This window comes from Tachypleus tridentatus, chromosome 7 (assembly GCF_004210375.1).
Source record: "Tachypleus tridentatus isolate NWPU-2018 chromosome 7, ASM421037v1, whole genome shotgun sequence".
NCBI classification, from domain to species: Eukaryota; Metazoa; Arthropoda; class Merostomata; order Xiphosura; family Limulidae; genus Tachypleus; species Tachypleus tridentatus.
In genome coordinates this window covers 114,996,559-115,024,313 of record NC_134831.1, presented here as the reverse complement: position 1 = coordinate 115,024,313, position 27,755 = coordinate 114,996,559, and the positions used below count along the sequence as shown (strand labels likewise).

At 35.4% G+C, this 27,755-nt stretch overlaps 1 protein-coding gene across 2 annotated transcripts in view; it reads right to left on the bottom strand.

Annotated features, from left to right (window-relative positions):
* Nucleotides 1–3,389: 3,389 nt before the first annotated feature.
* Nucleotides 3,390–27,755, bottom strand: part of LOC143256436 (transmembrane protein 117-like) — a 138,970-nt gene continuing 114,604 nt past the window's right edge. Inside the window, exons 5-8 of one of the 2 annotated variants that reach the window (XM_076513666.1) lie at nucleotides 24,092–24,352; nucleotides 21,752–21,878; nucleotides 21,193–21,348; nucleotides 3,390–5,702 (exon numbers count right to left, since the gene is read on the bottom strand). In XM_076513666.1, coding sequence (XP_076369781.1) covers nucleotides 5,284–5,702; nucleotides 21,193–21,348; nucleotides 21,752–21,878; nucleotides 24,092–24,352 — 963 coding nt within the window. In that variant the 3' untranslated portion in view covers nucleotides 3,390–5,283. Of the gene's footprint in view, nucleotides 5,703–19,222; nucleotides 19,572–21,192; nucleotides 21,349–21,751; nucleotides 21,879–24,091; nucleotides 24,353–27,755 lie in introns of those variants that run through there. The other variant, XM_076513667.1, reaches the window with a different exon arrangement.

Here is a 27,755-nt window from a genome sequence, read left to right as displayed (position 1 = left end):
TTGTTGAGTAATGACTTGTCAGTCATACGTTGGTTGAGTAATGACTTGTTAGTCATATGTTGGTTGAGTAAAGATTGGTCAGTCGTATGTTGGTTGAGTAAAGATTGGTCAGTCGTATGTTGGTTGAGTAAAGATTGGTCAGTCATATGTTGGATGAGTAAAGATTGGTCAGTCATATGTTGATTGAGTAAAGATTGGTCAGTCATATGCTGGTTAAGTAAAGATTGGTCAGTCATATGTTGGATGAGTAAAGATTGGTCAGTCATATGTTGGTTGAGTAAAGATTGGTCAGTCATATGTTGGATGAGTAAAGATTGGTCAGTCATATGTTGGTTGAGTAAAGATTGGTCAGTCATATGCTGGTTAAGTAAAGATTGGTCAGTCATATGTTGGATGAGTAAAGATTGGTCAGTCATATGTTGGTTGAGTAAAGATTGGTCAGTCATATGTTGGTTGAGTAAAGATTTTGACAAACAACTCCAACATACACATTTTAATACCCGCATTCAAGTAACAAACTTTTGTAATAGGAAACAGCAGTTACAGAACACAATATACAATTTACTAAATATTGTTTTATATTTAGCATAAAATATATATATATATATATATTATTATATACGAACACACATAAATCACAAATCTAAATTTGTATACCAGATATACAGGAACCTACAAAACGCACACAGAGAAGAACAAACTGCTCTTCGAAAGAGGTAACAAGAATAGGCTTTTATTTAAATACAATTTGTGTCTGGCATTTGAACATGTAAACAATTTAAAACTGTAATCGAAACGTTCTGAAGAGAACACGATGATTTTGTATAAATACTTTTATTCCATTCCAATTTCTTGATGCTATACCTCACGTATATTCTCATAACGTCATCTTTACGTCATACCCGAAATATGACGTTTTATTACGTCACATATACTAATAACTTCTATTTTACTCAATGACGTCTTTTATTTGTATTTATCATAAAGCCACTAAGAATGTCCATCGCAATTCACAGTCTCAAAATACTGACCACAGAGAACGCAGCCAGTCAACACCGCCCCACCACCCACCACCCACGGTAAGGGTTTGACTGTGGGGAATATTTTGTGATACCGTACTGAAGATCATATTCTATACTATTGTCACTACTTTCGAAGTAGAAACTACAAAGATATTACGTAGTTCATTTTTTTATATGGCAAATAACAGGGCAATTTTATTTTTTACAAAATGTTATCGATATTAAAAGTACCTTCCTCCAAGTTAATAAATAAAATATCCTTATTTTAAAAATATTATGTATCTGGTTTATATTAATTTGTCTCGTGGAACAGCTGATTTATATTGTGCGAGTAAGTACAATAAAAACAATTTCGCAAGAATACTCAATTTGAATTAACATCTACTATACTCAATAAAACTATGTGAAACGTGGAAAGGTTTGTTTCTTTGTTTGTGGTATTTCATACAAAGCTTGTGTGTTTTCTTCCAGCAAAGCCACATCGGGCTATCTGCTGAGTCCATCTGCTGAGATAAAATTGAAGTATGTGTGTGTTTTCTTATAGTAAAGCCACATCGGGCTATTTGCTGAGTCCACCGAGGGGAATCGAATCCCTGATTTTAGCGATGTAAATCCGTAGACTTACCGCTTTACTAGTTGAAAGCCACACAAAGCTACTCGGGAGTTATCTTAGGAAAGGCAGCTGGTCAACACCCTCTACCGCCATCTGTTGGATCATTCTCCTATCGAACACTTATTTATTATAAAATAAAATATTACACTCTGTGATCACACGTGAACGTTTACTGTGTTTTTAGTAGAAAAATTAACACATTCAAATGTGGAACATAATTTACTAGATTTCATGCGGGCAAAGGTTAAAAAAGGGGTCTTTTATTTACCGCAATCTGCAATAATGTTATGCTTACTGCTTATTTCTAGCAAAATAACGTTATCAACTTTTGTATGCACGTCTGTTTCTTACCAAACTCTTAACTTTCACAGTTGGCTATTTGTGCCGTGTCCAACGTGAGCATCAAAACGTGATTTGTAGCGTTATAAACCTTCATACCTACAAATGATCCAGCGGGTTATTTAATATAATAAACTCTATGCTTGACAGAAGGTAAGCACAACGTTTCTATTATTAGTTAACAATTATAATACATTTAATTAATAATTAATTACAACATTGAGTTTGATAATCCGAGAACTGAGTTGTACTTTCGAGCGAAATAACGGAAATATGTGAATAAAATGTTGAAAATGTTAAAAAAAGTTTGATATTTAAATTCCAAGAAAATGAAGCAAAGCCACATTTATCAGCAGAAATTACAATCGTTGACTCGATTTAATTTTTCATTGACTTTAAAAACGACATTTGTTTTCTCTTCAGTGATAAATCTGCGAGTTTATAACTCTAAAATTCTGGTTTCGATACTAATGGCGAGCAGAACCATTGTGTAACTTTACACTTCCAGCATTATTTTACTTATTAACCCCCCAGTTGGATAGCGGTAAGTATTAACTTATAACGCTAAAATGTGGGGGTTCGATTCCCAGCGGTTGATATAACGGATAGCCCATTTTGTTTTGAATTTCGCGCACAGCTACTCGAGGGCTAGCTGCCTTCCCTCTAGTCTTACACTGCTAAATTAAGAACGACTAGCTAATCATCACCACCCGCCAACTCTTGGGCTACTCTTTTACCAACGAACAATGGGATTGACCGTAATATTATAACACCACCACGGCTGAGAGGGCGAGCATGTTTGGGTGCGACGGGCATTCGAACCTGCGACCCTCAGATTGCGATTCGAGTGCCTTAACCACCTGGCCACGCCAGGCCTCCACCAAACGGTCAGCGTAAAATTGTACATCTTCAATTTCCCTGATATTAAAGAGCGGCACTCCTCTTATTAAGACTCCTTGGTTTTACCCAAATACACTTGATATATATAGTTTATAAATGTTGACCACCAGAGGGTCAACAACGAAAGAACGCACACTTTATTAAGAACCTGCTACGTTGGTAATGTACAAGAGGTGTAAAAATTTAGTAAAATACTTTCCAAACCTTCAGTTTCCACGTCTTTGGTCCTTCACACGAACAAGCCAATGAACTGTGATGTTAACAAGGGAAACAGTATACACTGTCTATTAAAATGTTCGTTCATCCCTTAGTGATAAATATTAACACATTTCACCCAGAAGGAAAAATTGTGACCTATTGCAGCTGCAATAGAAAGGTCTTTATTATGGAAATTACTCACCTCTTAATTAAATTAACATATAATAATTACACCCTTCACCACCAACACGTAGCGGAAATTAAGACGTACCAATTACACACAGTCTTTTAAAATTAAGATACAGTGACTACACCATTCACCCTCCCCTTATAGGAACTAAGATATACCAACCACATTCTTAACGTAATATTTGTTACAATCAGAAACAGTAAGAAATCAATTTTAATAAATTCTGGTCGGTTTTTGTTGTTGTGAACAAAGATACACAATGGGCTATTCGTGCTTTGCCCACTATGGGTATCGAAATCCAAGATTAAGCATCGTGTGTTTGCAGATTTACAATGTGGTGGAGGCATTTTCTTTAATCTAATGGAAGCTCAACATGAAAAAAAGAACTAAAAATAACTGACATGTACCTTGTGGGTGAACTACGTCACGTTATCAACGTTAGAAACGTTCAATATGTTGTGTAAAGTGTTCATATTTGTCGTGTGTAGAGTGCTCTATGTAACTGATGCAAGTGTGTAGTTTTTATAAAAAAATAACTGACATGTACCTTGTGGGTGAACTACGTCACGTTATCAACGTTAGAAACGTTCAATATGTTGTGTGAAGTGTTCATATTTGTCGTGTGTAGAGTGCTCTATGTAACTGATGCAAGTGTGTAGTTTTTATAAAAAAATAACTGACATGTACCTTGTGGGTGAACTACGTCACGTTATCAACGTTAGAAACGTTCAATATGTTGTGTGAAGTGTTCATATTTGTCGTGTAGAGTGCTCTATGTAACTGATGCAAGTGTGTAGTTTTTATAAAAAAATAACTGACATGTACCTTGTGGGTGAACTACGTCACGTTATCAACGTTAGAAACGTTCAATATGTTGTGTGAAGTGTTCATATTTGTCGTGTGTAGAGTGCTCTATGTAACTGATGCAAGTGTGTAGTTTTTATCACACCTTTTTCAAAAGTTCGCTAATTACAACATTTAATTTCAAGTCGCTGTAATGCGACTCTACTCCCGACAACATATATCGACTACAGTGACATCTAGTGTAAAAGCTTTCAATTGATGTTGTTTTTTTTGCGTTTTACTTTATCAGATGAGTTTACCACTGCAGTGCCGGATCCAGACGATAGTATGGCCTACGAATAGTTAAACCAAAAGTTAGTTAAGTTAGGTATATATTACTTAACAATTCTGGTTTGAAATTTCGTTTAAGCCCTAGGCACTGTGCTTATGTGCCTGATAAATAAGCTGGGCCTGACCACGTGAAGAACAGAAGCGTGTGCGCGTTCAGTGACTACAGAAGAAGAAAGCTATTATTTCCACACTAAATATTCACCGATGTAACATTTCATAAATCTTGAAACAAACAATAAAACTTTTACTGAAATTGTCAAGAATATATGTTCAGCCACATTTTATACAACTAAAAATATTTCACTAAATAATAGGTGGGAGTTAAAAGGTAGATGTCTCTACGTTTAAACAATATTCTAATTTAAAAATAAGTTACAACCTTTTCACTAACTTCCCTAAGGCCTTAAAGATAAGAAAACAACATTTTAAAGTACATTTTACGTTATTTCTACCTTATAATTTATGTTGTTTTTGTTTTTCAACTGGCAAAGAAAATCTGTTTCATAGGGGTATAAGAAAACCTGAAATACGATATCTGTTTTTTACGGGTACAAGAAAACTTGGAATAAAATATCCGTTTTGTACGGCTCTAAGAAAACCTGAAATCAAGTATCTGTTTTGTACAGGTATCAGAAAACCCGTAAAAAATATTTATTTTGGAAGAGGTATAAGCAAACCTGAAATGAGACCCTAATGATTTGTTTTTCATAACCCGTTTCACTTTCAAATCGTTAACCCTAACATTAAGAGTGTGAACATGAATAACAAGTATTCATCTACTTAATATTACCGCAAAAATACAACAAAATACATTTTCCTTATATTTTAAAGTTATAAACTCTTGATGTATAAAAGCTGTATTGTGCCATCATTTGTAAGAAGTTAAATCATGGGCTACAAGTTGTTGATGTACCCACATTTTCATTCCACGAAACTACCACTTCTTTGTGAGGCCTTTTCTCTGCCCTATATTTTTTTCGTTTCAGTTTTCTCAAATCAGATATTCCAATATGATAGAGGGCGTATTTTCGGTGACTGTTGCCTCGTTCTCGTCTCCAGCTGCTCTTTTTCTTAAGCCTTCCTCCTGCTGTTGCGTCAGTTTTCGGCGGGAAACGGCCGTACAAGTAAGTGAGTATACCGAAAAATACGAAGCCTAGTAGCGAAGGGATAAATGCCATTCCTTTAATCGACAGTGGATAGTTGAGATACCGAGAATTCATCAGCATATCGTCTGCCACATAAGTTCTATTCGTTTTTGGATTAATCTCGCTAGATCGCACCTCGTACGTCCACAACGTCGTGTTACCTGGTTAAAGATCAATAGGTTATTTTATCTGTGTAGTGATTTAAAAAGAAAGGCTTTCCAAAGTTAAGTTTGTGATTAGACTCTTAATCAATATTTCAAAGGCTCTGATTAACCAGTAACAGCGGTGGTACAATAATTAAAATGACGTTAACAAGAAATCTATGAACAAAACTTGGTAGGCGTTAAACAGCAACTTAAATTAAAAGAATTCCATACAAGGGAATTTAACCTCAGATTTTAGGGATGTAAGTTCATTAAATTTATACAATGGAGTTACTCAGACAAACTGGTTGATTAGTTGGTTGTTTGGCGTTTCATGGCGCAAAGCAACTCGACTATCTGCGCCAAAATTAAAGTAAAATTATTAAATTTCGTAAAAAGGAATGAAACAAAGTTTAATTTCTGAATTAAAAACAAATAGTGTTAAAAAGGTCAATAGCCCTTAAAAACATTTGTTATGGGGACAGTGTCACCATCTCCTTGGGACACAACATGCTTAAAATGATATTGTCGTTAAGAGTTGTAACGACGACATGACAGTAAGATGTGGCTTACTGTGACCTGAGTGTTACACAAACTACACACTGGTGCATCAGTTCCAGATAAAAGTAAACGATGAGTTAAAAACTGTGACCAATGTGTAGTCTAGTTATAACAACTTCCTCTTTCCGAGCCTTACGGAAGCAAGGCAGCCAAAGTCCAATACAGGGTTTTATTTGGAAAAGCTTGTTTTCACGTTGCTCACTTCAGAGTCAACTGCCAACTGGCGCAGAGCCGAGTATTGAATATAGAACAGGCACGGCCGTGACAGTACCAGAGCAGACAGACTTAGATGCAGTGTCATAAAGCTCGTTCCCACGAATACCAACGTAGCCTGGTATCCAGAAGAACTGGAGAGAAGTAGATGTTAAAGAGAAATAGGCCAGTCGGTTTTGAACATTGGTGAGAAATAACGTGAAGCGATTCCAGGGCCAGTAGAGAGCTAAGTGAGTTGGTATAAATAGTATAATTCAAGTACTGCTAAGTTTTATGCGATCCAGGGCAAAAGAAATGGTGTAGAGTTTGGTAATGAACACAAAAACTGTAGAGGTGATTTTCTGCCCATACAGTCACCTGATTTCGAACCATCTGTATAAATAGGAACGGAGGATGGTTCGAAAGATGTTCAGCAAATAACAGACAGTATTTCCAATCGGGAGCGTCTGCTTTTCTCAGATGACTTAAAGAAAGGTCACACTTGGGGATAGTAATAAACCATGGTGGGATGGGCCGAACAGTAGATACAGCAATGTTATCCAAGGACAGACCCAATTCATCCAACTGTTCCTGGATATGAAGACCAAAAGGAGCAATGGCAGATCATCTGTTATGAAAAAGCATGGCTTACTGAGGAATGAAAACACAACCTCAGGTGGGATGCTGTGGTAAAATCAAAGTTTTGAAGCATACAGTAAAGACAGTTGGAAATGGTGAAGGTGTAAGGAAGGTTCATGTGTACAAACTCTGGACTGAGGTAGTGCAGAAAACCCCCGTGCAGAGCCAAAGCCCCTGATGATGAACGGGGTCCAGCATCTCCAAGTCCGAGGTCCTGGCAGAGCTAAAGACCAGAGACCCATAGTCCAGTTTCGATCGAATGAGAGCATGATATATCTTTATCACAGAACATCGATCTGCTCCCAAAGAGGTGGAAGAGAGAACACGGCGGATGTTCAGTGCCCTTGTACACTTGACTCATAGCTGATTGATATGTAGTATAAAGATCAGTTTACAGTCAAAGATAAGCTCCAGGAACTTTGATTGACATGTGGTATAAAGATCAGTTTACAGTGAAAGATAAGCTCCAAGAACTTTGATTGATATGTGGTATAAAGATCAGTTTACAGTCAAAGATAAGCTCCAAGAACTTTGATTGATATGTGGTATAAAGATCAGTTTATAGTCAAAGATAAGCTCCAAGAACTTTGATTGATATGTGATATAAAGATCAGTTTATAGTCAAAGGTAAGCTCCAAGAACTTTGATTGATATGTGGTATAAAGATTAGTTTACAGTCAAAGATAAGCTCCAAGAACTTTGATTGATATGTGGTATAAAGATCAGTTTATAGTCAAAGATAAGCTCCAAGAACTTTGATTGATATGTGGTATAAAGATCAGTTTATAGTCAAAGATAAGCTCCAGGAACTTTGATTGATATGTGGTATAAAGATCAGTTTACAGTGAAAGATAAGCTCCAAGAACTTTGATTGATATGTGGTATAAAGATCAGTTTACAGTGAAAGATAAGCTCCAAGAACTTTGATTGATATGTGGTATAAAGATCAGTTTACAGTGAAAGATAAGCTCCAGGAACTTTGATTGATATGTGGTATAAAGATCAGTTTACAGTGAAAGATAAGCTCCAAGAACTTTGATTGATATGTGGTATAAAGATCAGTTTACAGTGAAAGATAAGCTCCAAGAACTTTGATTTATATGTGGTATAAAGATCAGTTTACAGTCAAAGATAAGCTCCAAGAACTTTGATTGACATGTGGTATAAAGATCAGTTTACAGTGAAAGATAAGCTCCAAGAACTTTGATTGACATGTGGTATAAAGATCAGTTTACAGTGAAAGATAAGCTCCAAGAACTTTGATTGATATGTGGTATAAAGATCAGTTTACAGTCAAAGATAAGCTCCAAGAACTTTGATTGATATGTGGTATAAAGATCAGTTTATAGTGAAAGATAAGCTCCAAGAACTTTGATTGATATGTGGTATAAAGATCAGTTTATAGTCAAAGATAAGCTCCAAGAACTTTGATTGATATGTGGTATAAAGATCAGTTTATAGTCAAAGATAAGCTCCAAGAACTTTGATTGATATGTGGTATAAAGATCAGTTTATAGTCAAAGATAAGCTCCAGGAACTTTGATTGACATGTGGTATAAAGATCAGTTTACAGTGAAAGATAAGCTCCAAGAACGTTGATTGACATGTGGTATAAAGATCAATTTATAGTGAAAGATAAGCTCCAAGAACTTTGATTGATATGTGGTATAAAGATCAGTTTACAGTGAAAGATAAGCTCCAAGAACTTTGATTGACATGTGGTATAAAGATCAGTTTACAGTGAAAGATAAGCTCCAAGAACTTTGATTGATATGTGGTATAAAGATCAGTTTATAGTGAAAGATAAGCTCCAAGAACTTTGATTGATATGTGGTATAAAGATCAGTTTACAGTGAAAGATAAGCTCCAAGAACTTTGATTGACATGTGGTATAAAGATCAGTTTACAGTGAAAGATAAGCTCCAAGAACTTTGATTGATATGTGGTATAAAGATCAGTTTACAGTGAAAGATAAGCTCCAAGAACGTTGATTGACATGTGGTATAAAGATCAGTTTACAGTGAAAGATAAGCTCCAAGAACGTTGATTGACATGTGGTATAAAGATCAGTTTATAGTGAAAGATAAGCTCCAAGAACTTTGATTGATATGTGGTATAAAGATCAGTTTATAGTCAAAGATAAGCTCCAAGAACTTTGATTGATATGTGGTATAAAGATCAGTTTATAGTGAAAGATAAGCTCCAAGAACTTTGATTGATATGTGGTATAAAGATCAGTTTACAGTGAAAGATAAGCTCCAAGAACTTTGATTGATATGTGGTATAAAGATCAGTTTATAGTCAAAGATAAGCTCCAAGAACTTTGATTGATATGTGGTATAAAGATCAGTTTATAGTGAAAGATAAGCTCCAAGAACTTTGATTGATATGTGGTATAAAGATCAGTTTACAGTGAAAGATAAGCTCCAAGAACTTTGATTGATATGTGGTATAAAGATCAGTTTATAGTCAAAGATAAGCTCCAAGAACTTTGATTGATATGTGGTATAAAGATCAGTTTATAGTGAAAGATAAGCTCCAAGAACTTTGATTGATATGTGGTATAAAGATCAGTTTACAGTGAAAGATAAGCTCCAAGAACTTTGATTGATATGTGGTATAAAGATCAGTTTATAGTGAAAGATAAGCTCCAAGAACTTTGATTGATATGTGGTATAAAGATCAGTTTACAGTGAAAGATAAGCTCCAAGAACTTTGATTGATATGTGGTATAAAGATCAGTTTATAGTCAAAGATAAGCTCCAAGAACTTTGATTGATATGTGGTATAAAGATCAGTTTATAGTCAAAGATAAGCTCCAAGAACTTTGATTGATATGTGGTATAAAGATCAGTTTATAGTCAAAGATAAGCTCCAGGAACTTTGACATGTGGTATAAAGATCAGTTTACAGTGAAAGATAAGATCCAAGAACTTTGATTGACATGTGGTATAAAGATCAGTTTACAGTGAAAGATAAGCTCCAAGAACTTTGATTGACATGTGGTATAAAGATCAGTTTACAGTGAAAGATAAGATCCAAGAACTTTGATTGATATGTGGTATAAAGATCAGTTTATAGTCAAAGATAAGCTCCAAGAACTTTGACTGATATGTGGTATAAAGATCAGTTTATAGTGAAAGATAAGCTCCAAGAACTTTGATTGACATGTGGTATAAAGATCAGTTTATAGTGAAAGATAAGCTCCAAGAACTTTGATTGATATGTGGTATAAAGATCAGTTTACAGTCAAAGATAAGCTCCAAGAACTTTGATTGATATGTGGTATAAAGATCAGTTTATAGTGAAAGATAAGCTCCAAGAACTTTGATTGATATGTGGTATAAAGATCAGTTTACAGTGAAAGATAAGCTCCAAGAACTTTGATTGATATGTGGTATAAAGATCAGTTTACAGTCAAAGATAAGCTCCAAGAACTTTGATTGATATGTGGTATAAAGATCAGTTTACAGTGAAAGATAAGCTCCAAGAACTTTGATTGATATGTGGTATAAAGATCAGTTTATAGTCAAAGATAAGCTCCAAGAACTTTGATTGATATGTGGTATAAAGATCAGTTTATAGTGAAAGATAAGCTCCAAGAACTTTGATTGATATGTGGTATAAAGATCAGTTTACAGTGAAAGATAAGCTCCAAGAACTTTGATTGATATGTGGTATAAAGATCAGTTTACAGTGAAAGATAAGCTCCAAGAACTTTGATTGATATGTGGTATAAAGATCAGTTTACAGTCAAAGATAAGCTCCAAGAACTTTGATTGATATGTGGTATAAAGATCAGTTTATAGTCAAAGATAAGCTCCAGGAACTTTGACATGTGGTATAAAGATCAGTTTACAGTGAAAGATAAGATCCAAGAACTTTGATTGACATGTGGTATAAAGATCAGTTTACAGTGAAAGATAAGCTCCAAGAACTTTGATTGACATGTGGTATAAAGATCAGTTTACAGTGAAAGATAAGCTCCAAGAACTTTGATTGATATGTGGTATAAAGATCAGTTTATAGTGAAAGATAAGCTCCAAGAACTTTGATTGATATGTGGTATAAAGATCAGTTTACAGTGAAAGATAAGCTCCAAGAACTTTGATTGACATGTGGTATAAAGATCAGTTTACAGTGAAAGATAAGCTCCAAGAACTTTGATTGATATGTGGTATAAAGATCAGTTTATAGTGAAAGATAAGCTCCAAGAACTTTGATTGATATGTGGTATAAAGATCAGTTTACAGTGAAAGATAAGCTCCAAGAACTTTGATTGACATGTGGTATAAAGATCAGTTTACAGTGAAAGATAAGATCCAAGAACTTTGATTGACATGTGGTATAAAGATCAGTTTACAGTGAAAGATAAGCTCCAAGAACTTTGATTGACATGTGGTATAAAGATCAGTTTATAGTGAAAGATAAGCTCCAAGAACTTTGATTGATATGTGGTATAAAGATCAGTTTACAGTGAAAGATAAGCTCCAAGAACTTTGATTGACATGTGGTATAAAGATCAGTTTACAGTGAAAGATAAGCTCCAAGAACTTTGATTGACATGTGGTATAAAGATCAGTTTACAGTGAAAGATAAGCTCCAAGAACTTTGATTGATATGTGGTATAAAGATCAGTTTACAGTGAAAGATAAGCTCCAAGAACTTTGATTGACATGTGGTATAAAGATCAGTTTACAGTGAAAGATAAGATCCAAGAACTTTGATTGATATGTGGTATAAAGATCAGTTTATAGTCAAAGATAAGCTCCAAGAACTTTGATTGATATGTGGTATAAAGATCAGTTTACAGTGAAAGATAAGCTCCAAGAACTTTGATTGATATGTGGTATAAAGATCAGTTTATAGTCAAAGATAAGCTCCAGGAACTTTGATCCAGGAACCACGGGAAGCACAACTTCACTGACACAGAGTTTAGGATTGAGGTGAATACCCTGCTGGCGGCAAAAGTGCATGCAAACGGTTTTGGAGTTAAAGCCATTTGCTGCAGCCCACTTCACTAAATTACTGAGGGTAGTATGTAGCTGCCGCTCAATAAACCTCATGTTCAACGACTGACACAATATGTGGAAGTCGTCAACATAGAGCCCTTTTGAAACAGTAGGAGGGAGTTGTTCAGTAATGGCATTCATCTTTATACTGAAAAGTGTGACACTCAAGACATAGCCCTGAGGGACTCCAAGTTCCTGTAGGAAAGAATGGGAAAGTGTCGAACCCACACAAACTTGGAATTGCCTGCCCATTAAAAATTTTTAATAAAAATGGGCAAATGGTTACGCAGTGGAGGTCTCGCAAAATTCCATACCCCCGTGTAGTATCAAGCCTTCTCAAAGCCAAAGAATACTGACACAAGATGTTGTCACTTGAGAGAGAGGCTTCTCTAATCGACGTTTCAAGTCGAAGTAGGTGATCCACAGTGAAGCGCTGTCGTCAGAACCCACACTGGATGGGTGAGAGAAGGATGTTTGATTCAAGAAACCAAACAAGACGGGCATTAACCATCTTCTCCAAGGTTTTTACATTGACAACTCGTCAAAGCAATTGGACGATAGTTTGAAGGAACCTTGGGATCCTTCCCAGTCATAATGAAAGATATGACAATAGCCTGGCACCAACCATCAGGAAAAACATTCTCCTGCCAGATCCGATAAAAAACAACCAGAAGAATAGCAAGAGAAGCAGGAGAGAGATGGCGCAGCAACTCGTAGTGTGTATCAATAGGTCCGACCAATGTACTGCCAGATTCATGAAGAGCCAGATTGAGTTCCACCAGTGTAAAGGGGCGATTATAGTGATAGAGACGATCAGACCGAAAGGAAAGAGGCGATCGCTCTTTTGATGGCTAAGAAGATGGAGGATGAAGCAGAAGTGCCAGATACCTGGGAAAAGCTTTCTCCCAGAGTATTGGCGATGCTCTGGGCACCAGCAACTTCGTGGCCATCAGATAGCAAGATTGAAAGGGGGACAGTATTATACTGCCCTCTGATCTTTCGAATCTTGATTCTTTTCCCATATGACTTTGGAACTGGTGGTAGAAGAGATGCTGATTGTAAATTTAATCTAAGATTTCTTCTGGCTGTGGCGTCTTACTTGCCGAGCATGTGAACAAGCCCACTGAAAAGTGATGCGGTTCAAAATGTGGGATAACTATGAAAAGTGTCCCAGGCCTGTTTTTGAGCCTTCTGTGCCATGTGACAGGCAGGATTCCACCATCGACGAGGATACCGTGGAAAACGTGTCAAAAGTTTTAGGAATACATTGAGCTGCTGCTTGGATAATACAGTCAGTCACTGCTGCCACGCAGTCATCTATAGATGGTTTACAGACGACGGTAGGATCAAGTTCCGCGACAGCAGTGAAAGAAGGCCAGTTGGCTTGGTCTAGCTTCCACCAAGGCACGCGGGTCGTGTGGCATTGACCACGTCCAGTCTCTCTCAAAATGATAGGAAAATGATCACTTCTCCGTGGGTTACTGTCAACCCTCCATGATAAGTGGGAAAATAGTGAAGAGGAGCAGACCGAGAGATAAGTTGCAGTGAAAGACTGATTAGGTGCATAAAAATAAGTAAAAGAACCAGTATTAAAGAGACAAAGATTGTGATCTCAGAGCATACACTCTATGGTGCGATCCTCCCATGAATATCAGCACCTTCCTAGAGGGGATGATGACCATTTAAGTCTCCCAGGATTAAAAATTGAGATGGCAACTGTTCAATGAGAGCATCAAGGTCTGATTGATCATATGTCTCCAGGAGACAAGTAGAGAGAACAAATAGTGATGTTATGACCCAAGGATACACCGATGGCTACGGCCTACAAAGGTATGTTCAGTGGCAAAGACGGGGTTGGCACATGCTGATCGACCAGCAGTGCCACCCATCACACAACCTGTCATTTCTGTACAAAGAAAATTGTCGAAAGGTGACTGTATCAGCAGGTTTCAGAAATGTTTCCTGTAACTTGCCTTGTCGGGGCAGATGGACGTGGCGATGTAGACGTCAAAATAAGGGCATTGGTCAGCATCATAACTTCATCTTTGCACCTCACTGCAGAAACTCCTTGGGTGGAAAACCAGCAAGGATCTCTGATTCGAGGATGTTCTTCTAACCCCTTTCAACAATAACTCCTCGTGATGAATACAAAGTAACATGGGGGTAACCTCAATGGGTTTTTTTCCCCAATGGCTTTCGAATGCAAGAGGAGTTCACTGTGTTTAGGAGTAGATGTTTCCACCAATATAATATGTCACCAGAACGAAGCTTTCTGACTGACGTATGAGAGTCAGAAAGGACTAGAGGGCCTTGCTGAAGATTTGTCTGAAAGAGAATGTTGAAGTACAGGTGTTGAAGAGGTTGAAGCTTACTGCTCAGAATCTACAAGACCTGATCATTTACCTATAGCTGTTTTCACTATTTTTTTATTTTTTTTGGGAGATCTATAATAAAGAAAGAATATTTCAGTGGTCTCTGACCCCACCCACCATGAAGCCCTACGAAGGGACGCACTCCAAAGCCAAACAAGGACATTGCAGTAACACCAGGGTTTCATGAGCACCATACCCAAACACCAGCATCAGAAGAAATGTCCACAAAATGATCCTAGTAAAAGTGAACACGTGGGTAGATGTTTCGATCCTAGAGGAGGTAAACTGGAAAAACAGAACCTTCTCTGGGAGGTCCCCTAATGACATATAGGAAACCACACCATGGGGCAGACAAATTGCTGTAAGTATGTGTGTTCTGAATTCCGTGTACATGTTAATTTCACTTTACCTGTAAGCTTGTGGAAAATGTAAAATTTGAATAACAGTTTTATATCTTAGTAGTGTCAATTTTAGTGCTTATATAATCCTGTGAATCAACTGTGTCAGATGAACAGGAAATACATTCCTTGTAATGACTTGCCCCTTGAAATGACAATTGGAATATTATTTTCAAATGTTATAACGTTTAGTGCATTAAAATTAACAAAATGTTTATCTTGAATCATGATTTTTGTGTGTTTGAGCAGCATATGATAACAGAAACTTCAATTATAAAGTTCAAACGCAAGTGTACTAGTACGACATCTCTCCTTAACGCATAGAACTATCTTGAAATTTCCAAAATTTAATTATAAAAAAGGCAGAAAAAATCCTATCTGTTTAAATTGAAAATTTTGAAAAGTGAAAAATATTTTATATACTATATTCTATATATAAAGAGGTTTTTCAGTATGCTTATAAATCATTGTTTTTCTGTTTATTATTACTGCATTAGCACAATGTTCTTTTATGCAAAAACTTTGGTGATACTTCAAAGTAAATCATTGATACTGAGTACAGGTGTTAGAGACTTTTATAATTAATAATTTGTTTGAACATAAGCACAAAGTAACACCAATGGGATATCTGTGTCCTTTCCAACACAGGAATCAAAACCCGGATTCTAGCGTTGTAAGTCTGCAGACATACTGTTGTACCACTGGAGAGATTATTAATAAAACAAACACACTGAAATAAACACTCACGTAATTACAGAAATACTGTAGCACGAGGGTATTAATGTGCTTATAAATCCCATTTTTCTTGACTATTCATCACAAAATTATTTCGGGGTCCATAATTTTGTTGGTGACAAGGCCTCGAACAAGATACGAATCACTCAGAAAAAGCCAACAAAACCAAACAAATACAAATATATTCAGTATTGCAATTAATTCCACTAAATATAATGAGGGGTCCTTTATGTATTTGTGGTCACTTCTTGGCACTGAATGCTTTATCTGTCAAAAACATAAAATTACTCAATATAAGTTAATACGTAGACTCCTAGCGGTAGTGAACGCTATAAAAACAAGTTTATAAATTAGAGGGTTAAAACTTTTCAGGAATAGATGACAACATATAAGGAAGTTAGGGGGTAATAGGTACTCGTATTTCAAATTAAACAAGAGTATGTTTATGTCGCCACCTGTTAACAATATTCAGCAATGATAGCACACAGCTTCACACAACGTTAAATATGTATGAATAATACATTAATGCGGTTAGTTCTTCAGGTATGAAGATATAGATCGGTTTATTGAATTTATTAGAAATTCCCACTAAGGCTTTCTTTGAATGAAACAAATAACTGATAACATCGCTATGCTTAAAATTAAATAAAGTTAGCCTGTATAATTCTATCTCACAAGTTCTGTTTGCGAAGCGTGAAGATATAATTAAACTAGCCTATCAGTCATAAAACGTTTTAACACTTCACGTTCTATAAAAAATCCACTAGCCTGAATCTTTTGTTTTGGCATTCCTCTTAATTTATCCATAAAAGATTTCTTAAGGTTTTCTACTTCATTTATTTTGGATAGACTTTTATCCACTGGTATGCTTAATACAGCTGATGCGTTTTGACGGTGGCGCCATTTCAGAAAAGTCTTGAAGTACGGGAGGGGAGTACAGTTGCACCCTAATTTCATCAGAATACATGAACTGTTAACAACGTAGCACGTTTCGGAGTTCACAACAGCTATGTAATAGCCAGAAGATTATGAGAAACACGAAAAAGAAGCAATAATGAAACAAAGAAGGCAGCGACTTCTCCACCCCACCCCCCGAAAAAATAACAACAACAAAAAAAGCAATAATGAAACAAAGGAAGCTACTTCTCCAACCCACCCACAGAAAAAGTAACAACAAAAACATGCAATAATGAAACAAAGAAGGCAGCGACTTCTCCACCCCCCTCAGAAAAAGTAACAACAACAAAAAGAAGCAATAATGAAACAAAGAAGGCAGCGACTTCTCCACCCCACCCACAGAAAAAGTAACAACAACAAAAAGAAGCAATAATGAAACAAAGAAGGCAGCGACTTCTCCAACCCACCCACAGAAAAAGTAACAACAACAAAAAGAAGCAATAATGAAACAAAGAAGGCAGCGACTTCTCCACCCCACCCACAGAAAAAGTAACAACAAAAACATGCAATAATGAAACAAAGAAGGCAGCGACTTCTCCACCCCCCTCAGAAAAAGTAACAACAACAAAAAGAAGCAATAATGAAACAAAGAAGGCAGCGACTTCTCCACCCCACCCACAGAAAAAGTAACAACAACAAAAAGAAGCAATAATGAAACAAAGAAGGCAGCGACTTCTCCACCCCACCCACAGAAAAAGTAACAACAACAAAAAGAAGCAATAATGAAACAAAGAAGGCAGCTGACTTCTCCACCCCACCCACAGAAAAAAGTAACAACAACAAAAAGAAGCAATAATGAAACAAAGAAGGCAGCGACTTCTCCACCCCACCCACAGAAAAGTAACAACAACAAAAAAGAAGCAATAATGAAACAAAGAAGGCAGCGACTTCTCCACCCCACCCACAGAAAAAGTAACAACAACAAAAAGAAGCAATAATGAAACAAAGAAGGCAGCGACTTCTCCACCCCACCCACAGAAAAAGTAACAACAAAAAGAAGCCATAATGAAACAAAGAAGGCAGCTACTTCTCCACCCCACCCACAGAAAAAGTAACAACAAAAAGAAGCCATAATGAAACAAAGAAGGCAGCGACTTCTCCACCCCACCCACAGAAAAAGTAACAACAAAAACATGCAATAATGAAACAAAGAAGGCAGCGACTTCTCCACCCCACCCACAGAAAAGTAACAACAAAAACATGCAATAATGAAACAAAGAAGGCAGCGACTTCTCCACCCCACCCCACAAAAAGTAACAACAAAAACATGCAATAATGAAACAAAGAAGGCAGCGACTTCTCCACCCCACCCCCCAAAAAGTAACAACAAAAAGATGCAATAATGAAACAAAGAAGGCAGCTACTTCTCCGCCCACCCACAGAAAAAATAACAACAAAAAAAACATAGCACTGTTAAAGCATCGCAATGACATTTGCAGTTTAATGTGATTTCTGTCGCAAACATTGGTGCTGTATGAATCTGTCTTACGTATTAAGTAATATTTCAGAACAGGGTCACGACCCCTATACAAGTGTCTTTTCTGCTAAACAGCATGATCTTCAAATAAACACTCATTTTTTTATTATTCAAACTCCAAACTTATATTTATAAGACTACAACAAATATTAATAATTTATTTGTTCTGTATAGTCGACATAATCACTTTTTAATTTCATTTCTGTAAGTCAGTTTACATATTGAAATCTATATCGTGAATCAGTCAAATCCTCATACCATTGTAGCTAGCAGTTCAGACTTGCAGGTAATTGAGTAATCGAGAAGTAAATTTATCAATCACTCTAATGTTGAAATAACAAAATACATGGAAGGCAGCTAGCCAACACCACCCACTATCAACTCTTGGGCTACACTAATCGAATAGTGGGTTTTGACTGACACCCTTATAATGCACCCACTGTAACAAAGTGCAAGGTGGTTCTTGGTAACAAAGGGAAGCGCATCAAATTACAAGTATATTAGATTCACGGTCCAGCACTGGGTTGCACTCGTCTATATTACACGCAAAAATATAAAGTTTGAATTTTTGAAATGAGTACCAGAACACTGACGTTCTAGTAAACTTGGTGACTTATGGAAAGCTTCCAGGTGGAATTATGTTCTTTTGACAATGACTGCTTTTCTGATGCACAATTTCACAATTGAAATTATGTTGCAGGGCTCTTGTCAAGATGCACTGTTGTCAGATAGAGCATGACTGGAGGTAGTAATTATCGAAGATCGTTTTAATACAATGTACTCAACTCTGTACTACAGGTAGATACAAGTTTACCAAACACTCAAAAACACGGAAGTTATGTAAATTTATCTTGATTAATGAAAAGTTATCTGATGACATGAAAAGTTGCTTCCTTTATAAAAATTTAATTGTAAAAAACTCAAAAACGCCCATGAAAACTTCAAAACACAAAACCTAGAATTTGCATGTATCTCCGCATGGACCTAACAAACCTACATGTCAAACGTGGTGAAGATCCATCAACAGGGGGAGATGTAGTGTTAACATGAAATCGCAAAAACAACCATAAAACAGCAAAATGCGAAATCGAACATTTGTATGCATTTCCTCATAGACCCAATGAACCTCCATATCGGATTTTTGAAGATCCATCAATATGGACCGAGTGAGCCTCCGTACGAATTTGGTGAAGATTTGTTCACAGCCTGATAGATTTCAATAATGTCAGATCATATTAATTACTCATTTTAAGTCATAAGTATTTTAAAAAACAGTATTTACTGACTAAAAGAGTTACTTTTTATTCAATTTCTTTATAAAACCAGTTTAATACAACGCTGTTTTCTTGAAAATTAATGAAAAAATTCCACGAATATTATTCGAGTAAACTTTGAATCACTAGATGGCAGTAGTCACAGTGAAGAATGAAGTATCAAAATAAAAGTCCCTCGCTAGTACAGTGGTTAGTCCATGGATTTACAGCGCTAAAATCAGGGGTTCGATTCCCCTCGATGAACTCAGCAGATAGCCCGATGTGCCTTTGCTATAATAAAACACAAACATCACAATAAAAAAAAATGATAATTTAAAACAAATAAACAAAAAAGTCCGAATTAAACTGCCCCAACATAGCTTTATGATAATGTTTAAATGATTATACTTAGTATTATTGGAGGGTCAACAGCTGAGGACAGGTACACTGGGATATACAGATTTATGTTTGATTAACATTTCGTCCAAACCTACATGACGGACGGTGATCTGCGCTAGTCGTTTCCTATTAAGCACAACTAAACTAGAAGGAAAGTAGCGAGTTAACACCACCTACAGCCAACTCCTGGGCTGGTCTTTACCAAAGAAAAGTGGGATTGACTGTTATATTATGACATCTCCACAACCGAAAAGGCGAGTATGTTTGGTGTAACGGAGATTCAAACTCGTGACCTTCAACATTCGAGTGGAGCACCCTAAAATACTGATAAAACCAGACTTCACCCCCATACGTTAACTTTATCACACTCAGCGCTTCAACGGTGATGTATATATGGGTCTTCTTTTCTGTTTCGAGGTTATGACGAGCATTTGTTGAAAGTGTGAATACATTTTCACATATATACATAAGTAGACCACATTTTCATGTCTCTAATATGAGCCTAAAGAAATATCACAGCTTAATTAACACGACATGATATAAGTGAGTACGTAATGAATGCCAATGGAAGTTAACTATAACAGTGGAAGAGAAATGTCCCTCTGGTGGAGAGATTTCGTTGATTAAATAATATAAAATTATTAGAGTTCACATATTTTAAGGGGAACAAATAGGCTAGTGGTTTTGAATATAATTTTAAAAACTACAATAATTGCATAATGAATTATAAGTCATGAGCAAAACTCAAATGTTGCTAAGCAACTCATATATTTTTGAAGTCATAAGAAATAGCTGCTTGACGTGCCACTAGGTGTCGCCATGCAGTAAGTATAAAACTGTACGACATATATTTCTCGCTTTTCTTCTGTAGCCGACATGTTGTCTGCTTCAAGAAGCCTTGCACCTCTCCTTCTTTAGTTTTATGTTTGTAGGATTTTCTCTGTATGTTTTTCTGTATGTCCCGCAACAGAATGTTATTACTTTTCAGTTTGTTTTTTTCTTTCAATACACTATACCACTGTCTGAGCCTTAACGAGACCGTCTAATATCAATCACAACACATTATACGTTCATACTTCTTAAGCGCCCACAAAATAGCTGCTTATCTCTTCTCTCGCCAATAACAAAATCCAAAAGTGATATATACTGTTTTGAACTTCGCACAAAACTAGTCAAGACTAGCAGTCCCTAATATACATCTATGAAAATTGTAATATATTTAATACATAAAATATACGCTGTATTTCTGGAAGTTGTAATACCTCTAATATACAAAATGTACGGTGTATTCCTGGAAGATATAATACTTTTAATACATAAAATGTACAGTGTATTTCTAAAAATTATAACGCATTTAATATATAAATTGTATTGTGTATTTCTGGAAATTACAATAGATTTAATATAGAAAATATACAGTGTATTTCTTATTAATAGATTTAATATAGAGAATATACAGTGTATTTCTTATTAATAGATTTAATATCTAGACTGTGTATGGTTGTCGCCTTACCTGTTCTTAGAACTTCCTGGTCAGCTACAGTATACACCTTATGGCTAGGTCCTATGTACTGACCATATGCCTCCGGAGAATAGAATATCTGATTCTTCCACATGTTCAGGTCTAAAATCATAACGACTACGATGATTCCATAGTTAAACCATTTTCCTAGAAGCACAAATATTTATATTAGCCTAATTTAACCAGTTAACCATCACAGATGCTACTATGTTCTTTATTTTTCAATTAAAAAGGATATAGACAACCATTAACTGGCACGTGGAACAGAAACTCTGAATCACATTAAGATCACAAACAGCTTTTACTGTACTTTTAAAATATACTGTTATCGAGCCACAAAAGACACGGGTACGAAACATCAAACAGAAAACGAGTGAAAGTTAGTGTTTGTGATGACAGTTTCAAATTTCAAACTTACTTCTCACACATTGACACCACATTCAGATATCCACGAGTCAAATTAGGGTTAATAACGTCCATTTAACGCATCGTTTATATTATATTTGATTACCTAATCTCACAACTGGTGTCTGTTTATATCTAATCTCACCTGTAATGTGAAAGACGACATCTGGAATACCGACGTACTTTTGAAACATCCTAAATTTAAAAGACGACACGTGCATACCGGGAAGCTTTATGTCGAGATCACAGACAAAGTGCGGGAAATCCCAATCCTATAAATATATAGATGTAAGTAGAGCTACAGGTAAGGAAGTTCAGTGTACTATATAGATGTAACTAGAGCTACAGGTAAGGAAGTTCAGTGTACTATAATTATATAGATGTAAGTAGAGCTACAGGTAAGGACGTTCAGTGTACTATAATTATATAGATATAAGTAGAGCTACAGGTAAGGAAGTTCAGTGTACTATAATTATATAGATGTAAGTAGAGCTACAGGTAAGGACGTTCAGTGTACTATAATTATATAGATATAAGTAGAGCTACAGGTAAGGAAGTTCAGTGTACCATAAATATATAGATGTAAGCAGAGCTACAGGTAAGGAAGTCCAGTGTACCATAATTATATAGATGTAAGTAGAGCCACAGGTAAGGACGTTCAGTGTACCATAATTATATAGATATAAGCAGAGCTACAGGTAAGGAAGTTCAGTGCACCATAATTATATAGATGTAAGCAGAGCTACAGGTAAGGAAGTTCAGTGTACTATAATTATATAGATGTAAGTAGAGCTACAGGTAAGGAAGTCCAGTGCACCATAATATATAGATATAAGCAGAGCTACAGGTAAGGAAGTCCAGTGTACCATAAACATATAGACGTAAGTAGAGCTACAGGTAAGGAAGTCCAGTGTACCATAAATATATAGATGTAAGCAGAGCTACAGGTAAGGAAGTTCAGTGCACCATAATTATATAGATATACAAGCAGAGCTACAGGTAAGGAAGTTCAGTGTACTTTAAATATATAGATGTAAGTAGAGCTACAGGTAAGGAAGTCCAGTGTACTATAAATATATAGATGTAAGCAGAGTTACAGGTAAGGAAGTCCAGTGTACTATAAATATATAGACGTAAGCAGAGCTACAGGTAAGGAAGTTCAGTGTACTATAAATATATAGATGTAAGTAGAGTTACAGGTAAGGAAGTTCAGTGTACCATAAACATATAGACGTAAGCAGAGCTACAGGTAAGGAAGTCCAGTGCACCATAATCATATAGACGTAAGCAGAGCTACAGGTAAGGAAGTCCAGTGTACCATAAATATACAGATGTAAGTAGAGCCACAGGTAAGGAAGTCCAGTGCACCATAATTATATAGATTATAAGCAGAGCTACAGGTAAGGAAGTCCAGTGCACCATAAATATATAGATGTAAGCAGAGCCACAGGTAAGGAAGTCCAGTGTACTATAAATATATAGATGTAAGCAGAGCCACAGGTAAGGAAGTCCAGTGTACCATAATTATATAGATATAAGCAGAGCTACAGGTAAGGAAGTCCAGTGTATTATAAACATATAGATGTAAGTAGAGCTACAGGTAAGGAAGTCCAGTGTACCATAATATATAGATATAAGCAGAGCCACAGGTAAGGAAGTTCAGTGTACCATAATTATACAGATATAAGTAGAGCTACAGGTAAGGAAGTCCAGTGCACCATAATTATACAGATACAAGCAGAGCTACAGGTAAGGAAGTCCAGTGCACCATAATTATATAGATATAAGCAGAGCTACAGGTAAGGAAGTCCAGTGTATTATAAATATATAGACGTAAGCAGAGCCACAGGTAAGGAAGTCCAGTGTAATATAATTATATAGATATAAGCAGAGCCGACAGGTAAGGAAGTCCAGTGCACCATAATCATATAGATATACAAGCAGAGCTACAGGTAAGGAAGTCCAGTGTATCATAAATATATAGACGTAAGCAGAGCTACAGGTAAGGAAGTCCAGTGTAACATAAATATATAGATACAAGCAGAGCTACAGGTAAGGAAGTCCAGTGCACCATAATTATATAGACGTAAGCAGAGCTACAGGTAAGGAAGTCCAGTGTACCATAAACATATAGATGTAAGCAGAGCTACAGGTAAGGAAGTCCAGTGTACCATAATTATATAGATATAAGTAGAGCTACAGGTAAGGAAGTCCAGTGTACCATAAACATATAGATGTAAGTAGAGCTACAGGTAAGGAAGTTCAGTGTACTATAAATATATAGATGTAAGTAGAGCTACAGGTAAGGAAGTTCAGTGTACTATAAATATATAGATGTAAGTAGAGCTATAGGTAAGGAAGTTCAGTGTACTATAATTATATAGATGTAAGTAGAGTTACAGGTAAGGAAGTTCAGTGTATTATAAATATATAGATGCCAGTTCGCAGTTTCTGATATAAGCAGTGCTACAGGGAGCGACAATACCTGAATCACTATTAAAAGATCCATGACCAATATAAAAGAAGCTAAGAAAGCACGTGACAGTTCTGTAGTCGCTACAAAGTCTCTGTTCAGCCGATCCCACGTGATCCAATCACCGGATATTAGAGTAACCACCAAGGTTGTCATAATTGTTGATCCTGCCCAAAATACAACTATACGAACTCGCCCATGAGTTTTCCAGAACGTTCGCGCAGGTTTCGCCCATTCAACGTACAGGTTGTCCTGGAGCATCATATCTGTAACCTATCAGAAATGCAGATACAGTTATTGTACAAGTGCAGAGAAATAAATCAATAAACATAGTATAATATATCAAAATGAAGATAGAAATGGTAAACTAAATGCGTACATTTCAAAAAGAAAAGAAAGATACAATTTATTCTCTCCTATCAATTTAACACTGAATATTTACTACAAAACGGAAAATAGTTAGTATTTCTTAATGGAAAATGAAACATCACAGACAATCTGTAAAATTAAAACCTAACAATGTAGGTATGTAGTTAGTAAAAGTGAAGGCTAAGAATATACGAAAGAAGTTTCAAAGATAGATACTAACAACGTATAAAAAACAATTTGTAAAGATAAAGTTTAACAATGTAAAGCAGTTTGTAAAGATAAAGTTTAATAATGTAAAGCAGTTTGTAAAGATAAAGTTTAACAATGTAAAGCAGTTTGTAAAGATAAAGTTTAACAATGTAAAGCAGTTTGTAAGGATAAAGTTTAACAATGTAAAGCAGTTTGTAAAGATAAAGCCTAACAACGTAAAGCAGTTTGTAAGGATAAAGTTTAACAATGTAAAGCAGTTTGTAAGGATAAAGTTTAACAACGTAAAGCAGCTTTGTAGAGATAAAGTTTAACAATGTAAAGCAGTTTGTAAGGATAAAGCCTTAACAATGTAAAAGCCTGTAAAGATAAAGTTTAATAATGTAAAGCAGTTTGTAAAGATAAAGCCTAACAATGTAAAGCCAGTTTGTAGGCGATAAAGTTTAACAATGTAAAGCAGTTTGTAGAGATAAAGCCTAACAATGTAAAGCAGTTTGTAAAGATAAAGCCTTAACAACGTAAAGCAGCCTGTAAGGATAAAGTTTAACAACGTAAAGCAGTTTGTAAAGATAAAGTTTAACAATGTAAAGCAGTTTGTAAGGATAAAGTTTAACAATGTAAAGCAGCCCAGGAAGATAAAGTTTAATAATGTAAAGCCAGCCTTGTAAAGATAAAGCCTAACAATGTAAAGCAGTTTGTAAAGATAAAGTTTAACAATGTAAAGCAGTTTGTAGGCGATAAAGCCTAACAATGTAAAGCAGTTTGTAAAGATAAAGTTTAACAATGTAAAGCAGTTTGTAGAGATAAAGTTTAACAATGTAAAGCAGTTTGTAAGGATAAAGCCTAACAACGTAAAGCAGCCCAGTAAAGATAAAGCCTTAACAACGTAAAGCAGTTTGTAGAGATAAAGCCTTAACAACGTAAAGCAGCCCAGTAAAGATAAAGCCTAACAACGTAAAGCCAGCTCAGGGCGATAAAGCCTAACAACGTAAAGCAGTTTGTAGAGATAAAGCCTAACAACGTAAAGCAGCCCAGTAGAGATAAAGCCTAACAACGTAAAGCAGCCCAGGCGGATAAAGCCTAACAACGTAAAGCAGCCTTGTAAAGATAAAGTTTAACAACGTAAAGCAGCCCAGGCGGATAAAGCCTAACAATGTAAAGCAGTTTGTAAAAATAAAGTTTAATAATGTAAAGCAGTTTGTAATGATAAAGCCTAACAACGTAAAGCAGCCCAGTAAGGATAAAGTTTAACAACGTAAAGCCAGTTTGTAAGGATAAAGCCTAACAACGTAAAAGCCAGTTTGTAAAGATAAAGCCTAATAACGTAAAGCAGCCCAGTAAAGATAAAGCCTAACAACGTAAAAGCAGTTTGTAAGGATAAAGCCTTAACAACGTAAAGCAGTTTGTAAAGATAAAGCCTAACAATGTAAAGCAGTTTGTAAAGATAAAGCCTAACAACGTAAAGCAGTTTGTAAGGATAAAGCCTAACAACGTAAAGCAGTTTGTAAAGATAAAGCCTTAACAACGTAAAGCAGCCCAGTAAGATAAAGCCTAACAACGTAAAGCAGCCCAGTAAAGATAAAGTTTAACAACGTAAAGCAGTTTGTAAAGATAAAGTTTAATAACGTAAAGCCAGCCCAGTAAAGATAAAGTTTAACAACGTAAAACAGCCCAGTAAGGATAAAGCCTAACAATGTAAAGCAGTTTGTAAAGATAAAGTTTAATAACGTAAAGCAGTTTGTAAAGATAAAGTTTAACAACGTAAAGCAGTTTATAAAGATAAAGCCTAACAAGGTAAAGCAGTTTAGGAAAGATAAAGCCTTAACAATGTAAAGCAGTTTGTAAAGATAAAGTTTAACAACGTAAAGCAGCCCAGGGGATAAAGTTTAACAACGTAAAGCAGTTTGTAAAGATAAAGCCTAATAATGTAAAGCAGCCCAGTAAGATAAAGCCTAACAACGTAAAAGCAGTTTGTAAGGATAAAGCCTAACAACGTAAAGCAGTTTGTAAAGATAAAGTTTAACAACGTAAAGCAGCCCAGTAAAGATAAAGTTTAACAATGTAAAGCAGTTTGTAAAGATAAAGTTTAACAACGTAAAGCAGTTTGTAAGGATAAAGTTTAACAATGTAAAGCAGTTTGTAAAGATAAAGTTTAATAATGTAAAGCAGTTTGTAAAAGATAAAGTTTAACAATGTAAAGCAGTTTGTAAAGATAAAGTTTAACAACGTAAAGCAGTTTGTAAAGATAAAGTTTAACAACGTAAAGCAGTTTGTAAGGATAAAGCTTTAACAATGTAAAAGCAGTTTGTAAAGATAAAGTTTAACAATGTAAAGCAGTTTGTAAAATAAAGTTTAACAATGTAAAGCAGCCCAGTAAAGATAAAGTTTAACAATGTAAAGCAGTTTGTAAGGATAAAGTTTAACAATGTAAAGCAGTTTGTAAAGATAAAGTTTAACAATGTAAAGCAGTTTGTAAGGATAAAGTTTAACAATGTAAAGCAGTTTGTAAAGATAAAGTTTAACAATGTAAAGCAGTTTGTAAAGATAAAGTTTAACAATGTAAAGCAGTTTGTAAGGATAAAGTTTAACAATGTAAAGCAGTTTGTAAAGATAAAGTTTAACAATGTAAAGCAGTTTGTAAAGATAAAGTTTAACAATGTAAAGCAGTTTGTAAAGATAAAGTTTAACAATGTAAAGCAGTTTGTAAGGATAAAGTTTAACAATGTAAAGCAGTTTGTAAAGATAAAGTTTAATAATGTAAAGCAGTTTGTAAAGATAAAGTTTAACAATGTAAAGCAGTTTGTAAAGATAAAGTTTAACAATGTAAAGCAGTTTGTAAAGATAAAGTTTAACAATGTAAAGCAGTTTGTAAGGATAAAGTTTAACAATGTAAAGCAGTTTGTAAAGATAAAGTTTAACAATGTAAAGCAGTTTGTAAAAATAAAGTTTAACAATGTAAAGCAGTTTGTAAAGATAAAGTTTAACAATGTAAAGCAGTTTGTAAGGATAAAGTTTAACAATGTAAAGCAGTTTGTAAAGATAAAGTTTAATAATGTAAAGCAGTTTGTAAAGATAAAGTTTAACAATGTAAAGCAGTTTG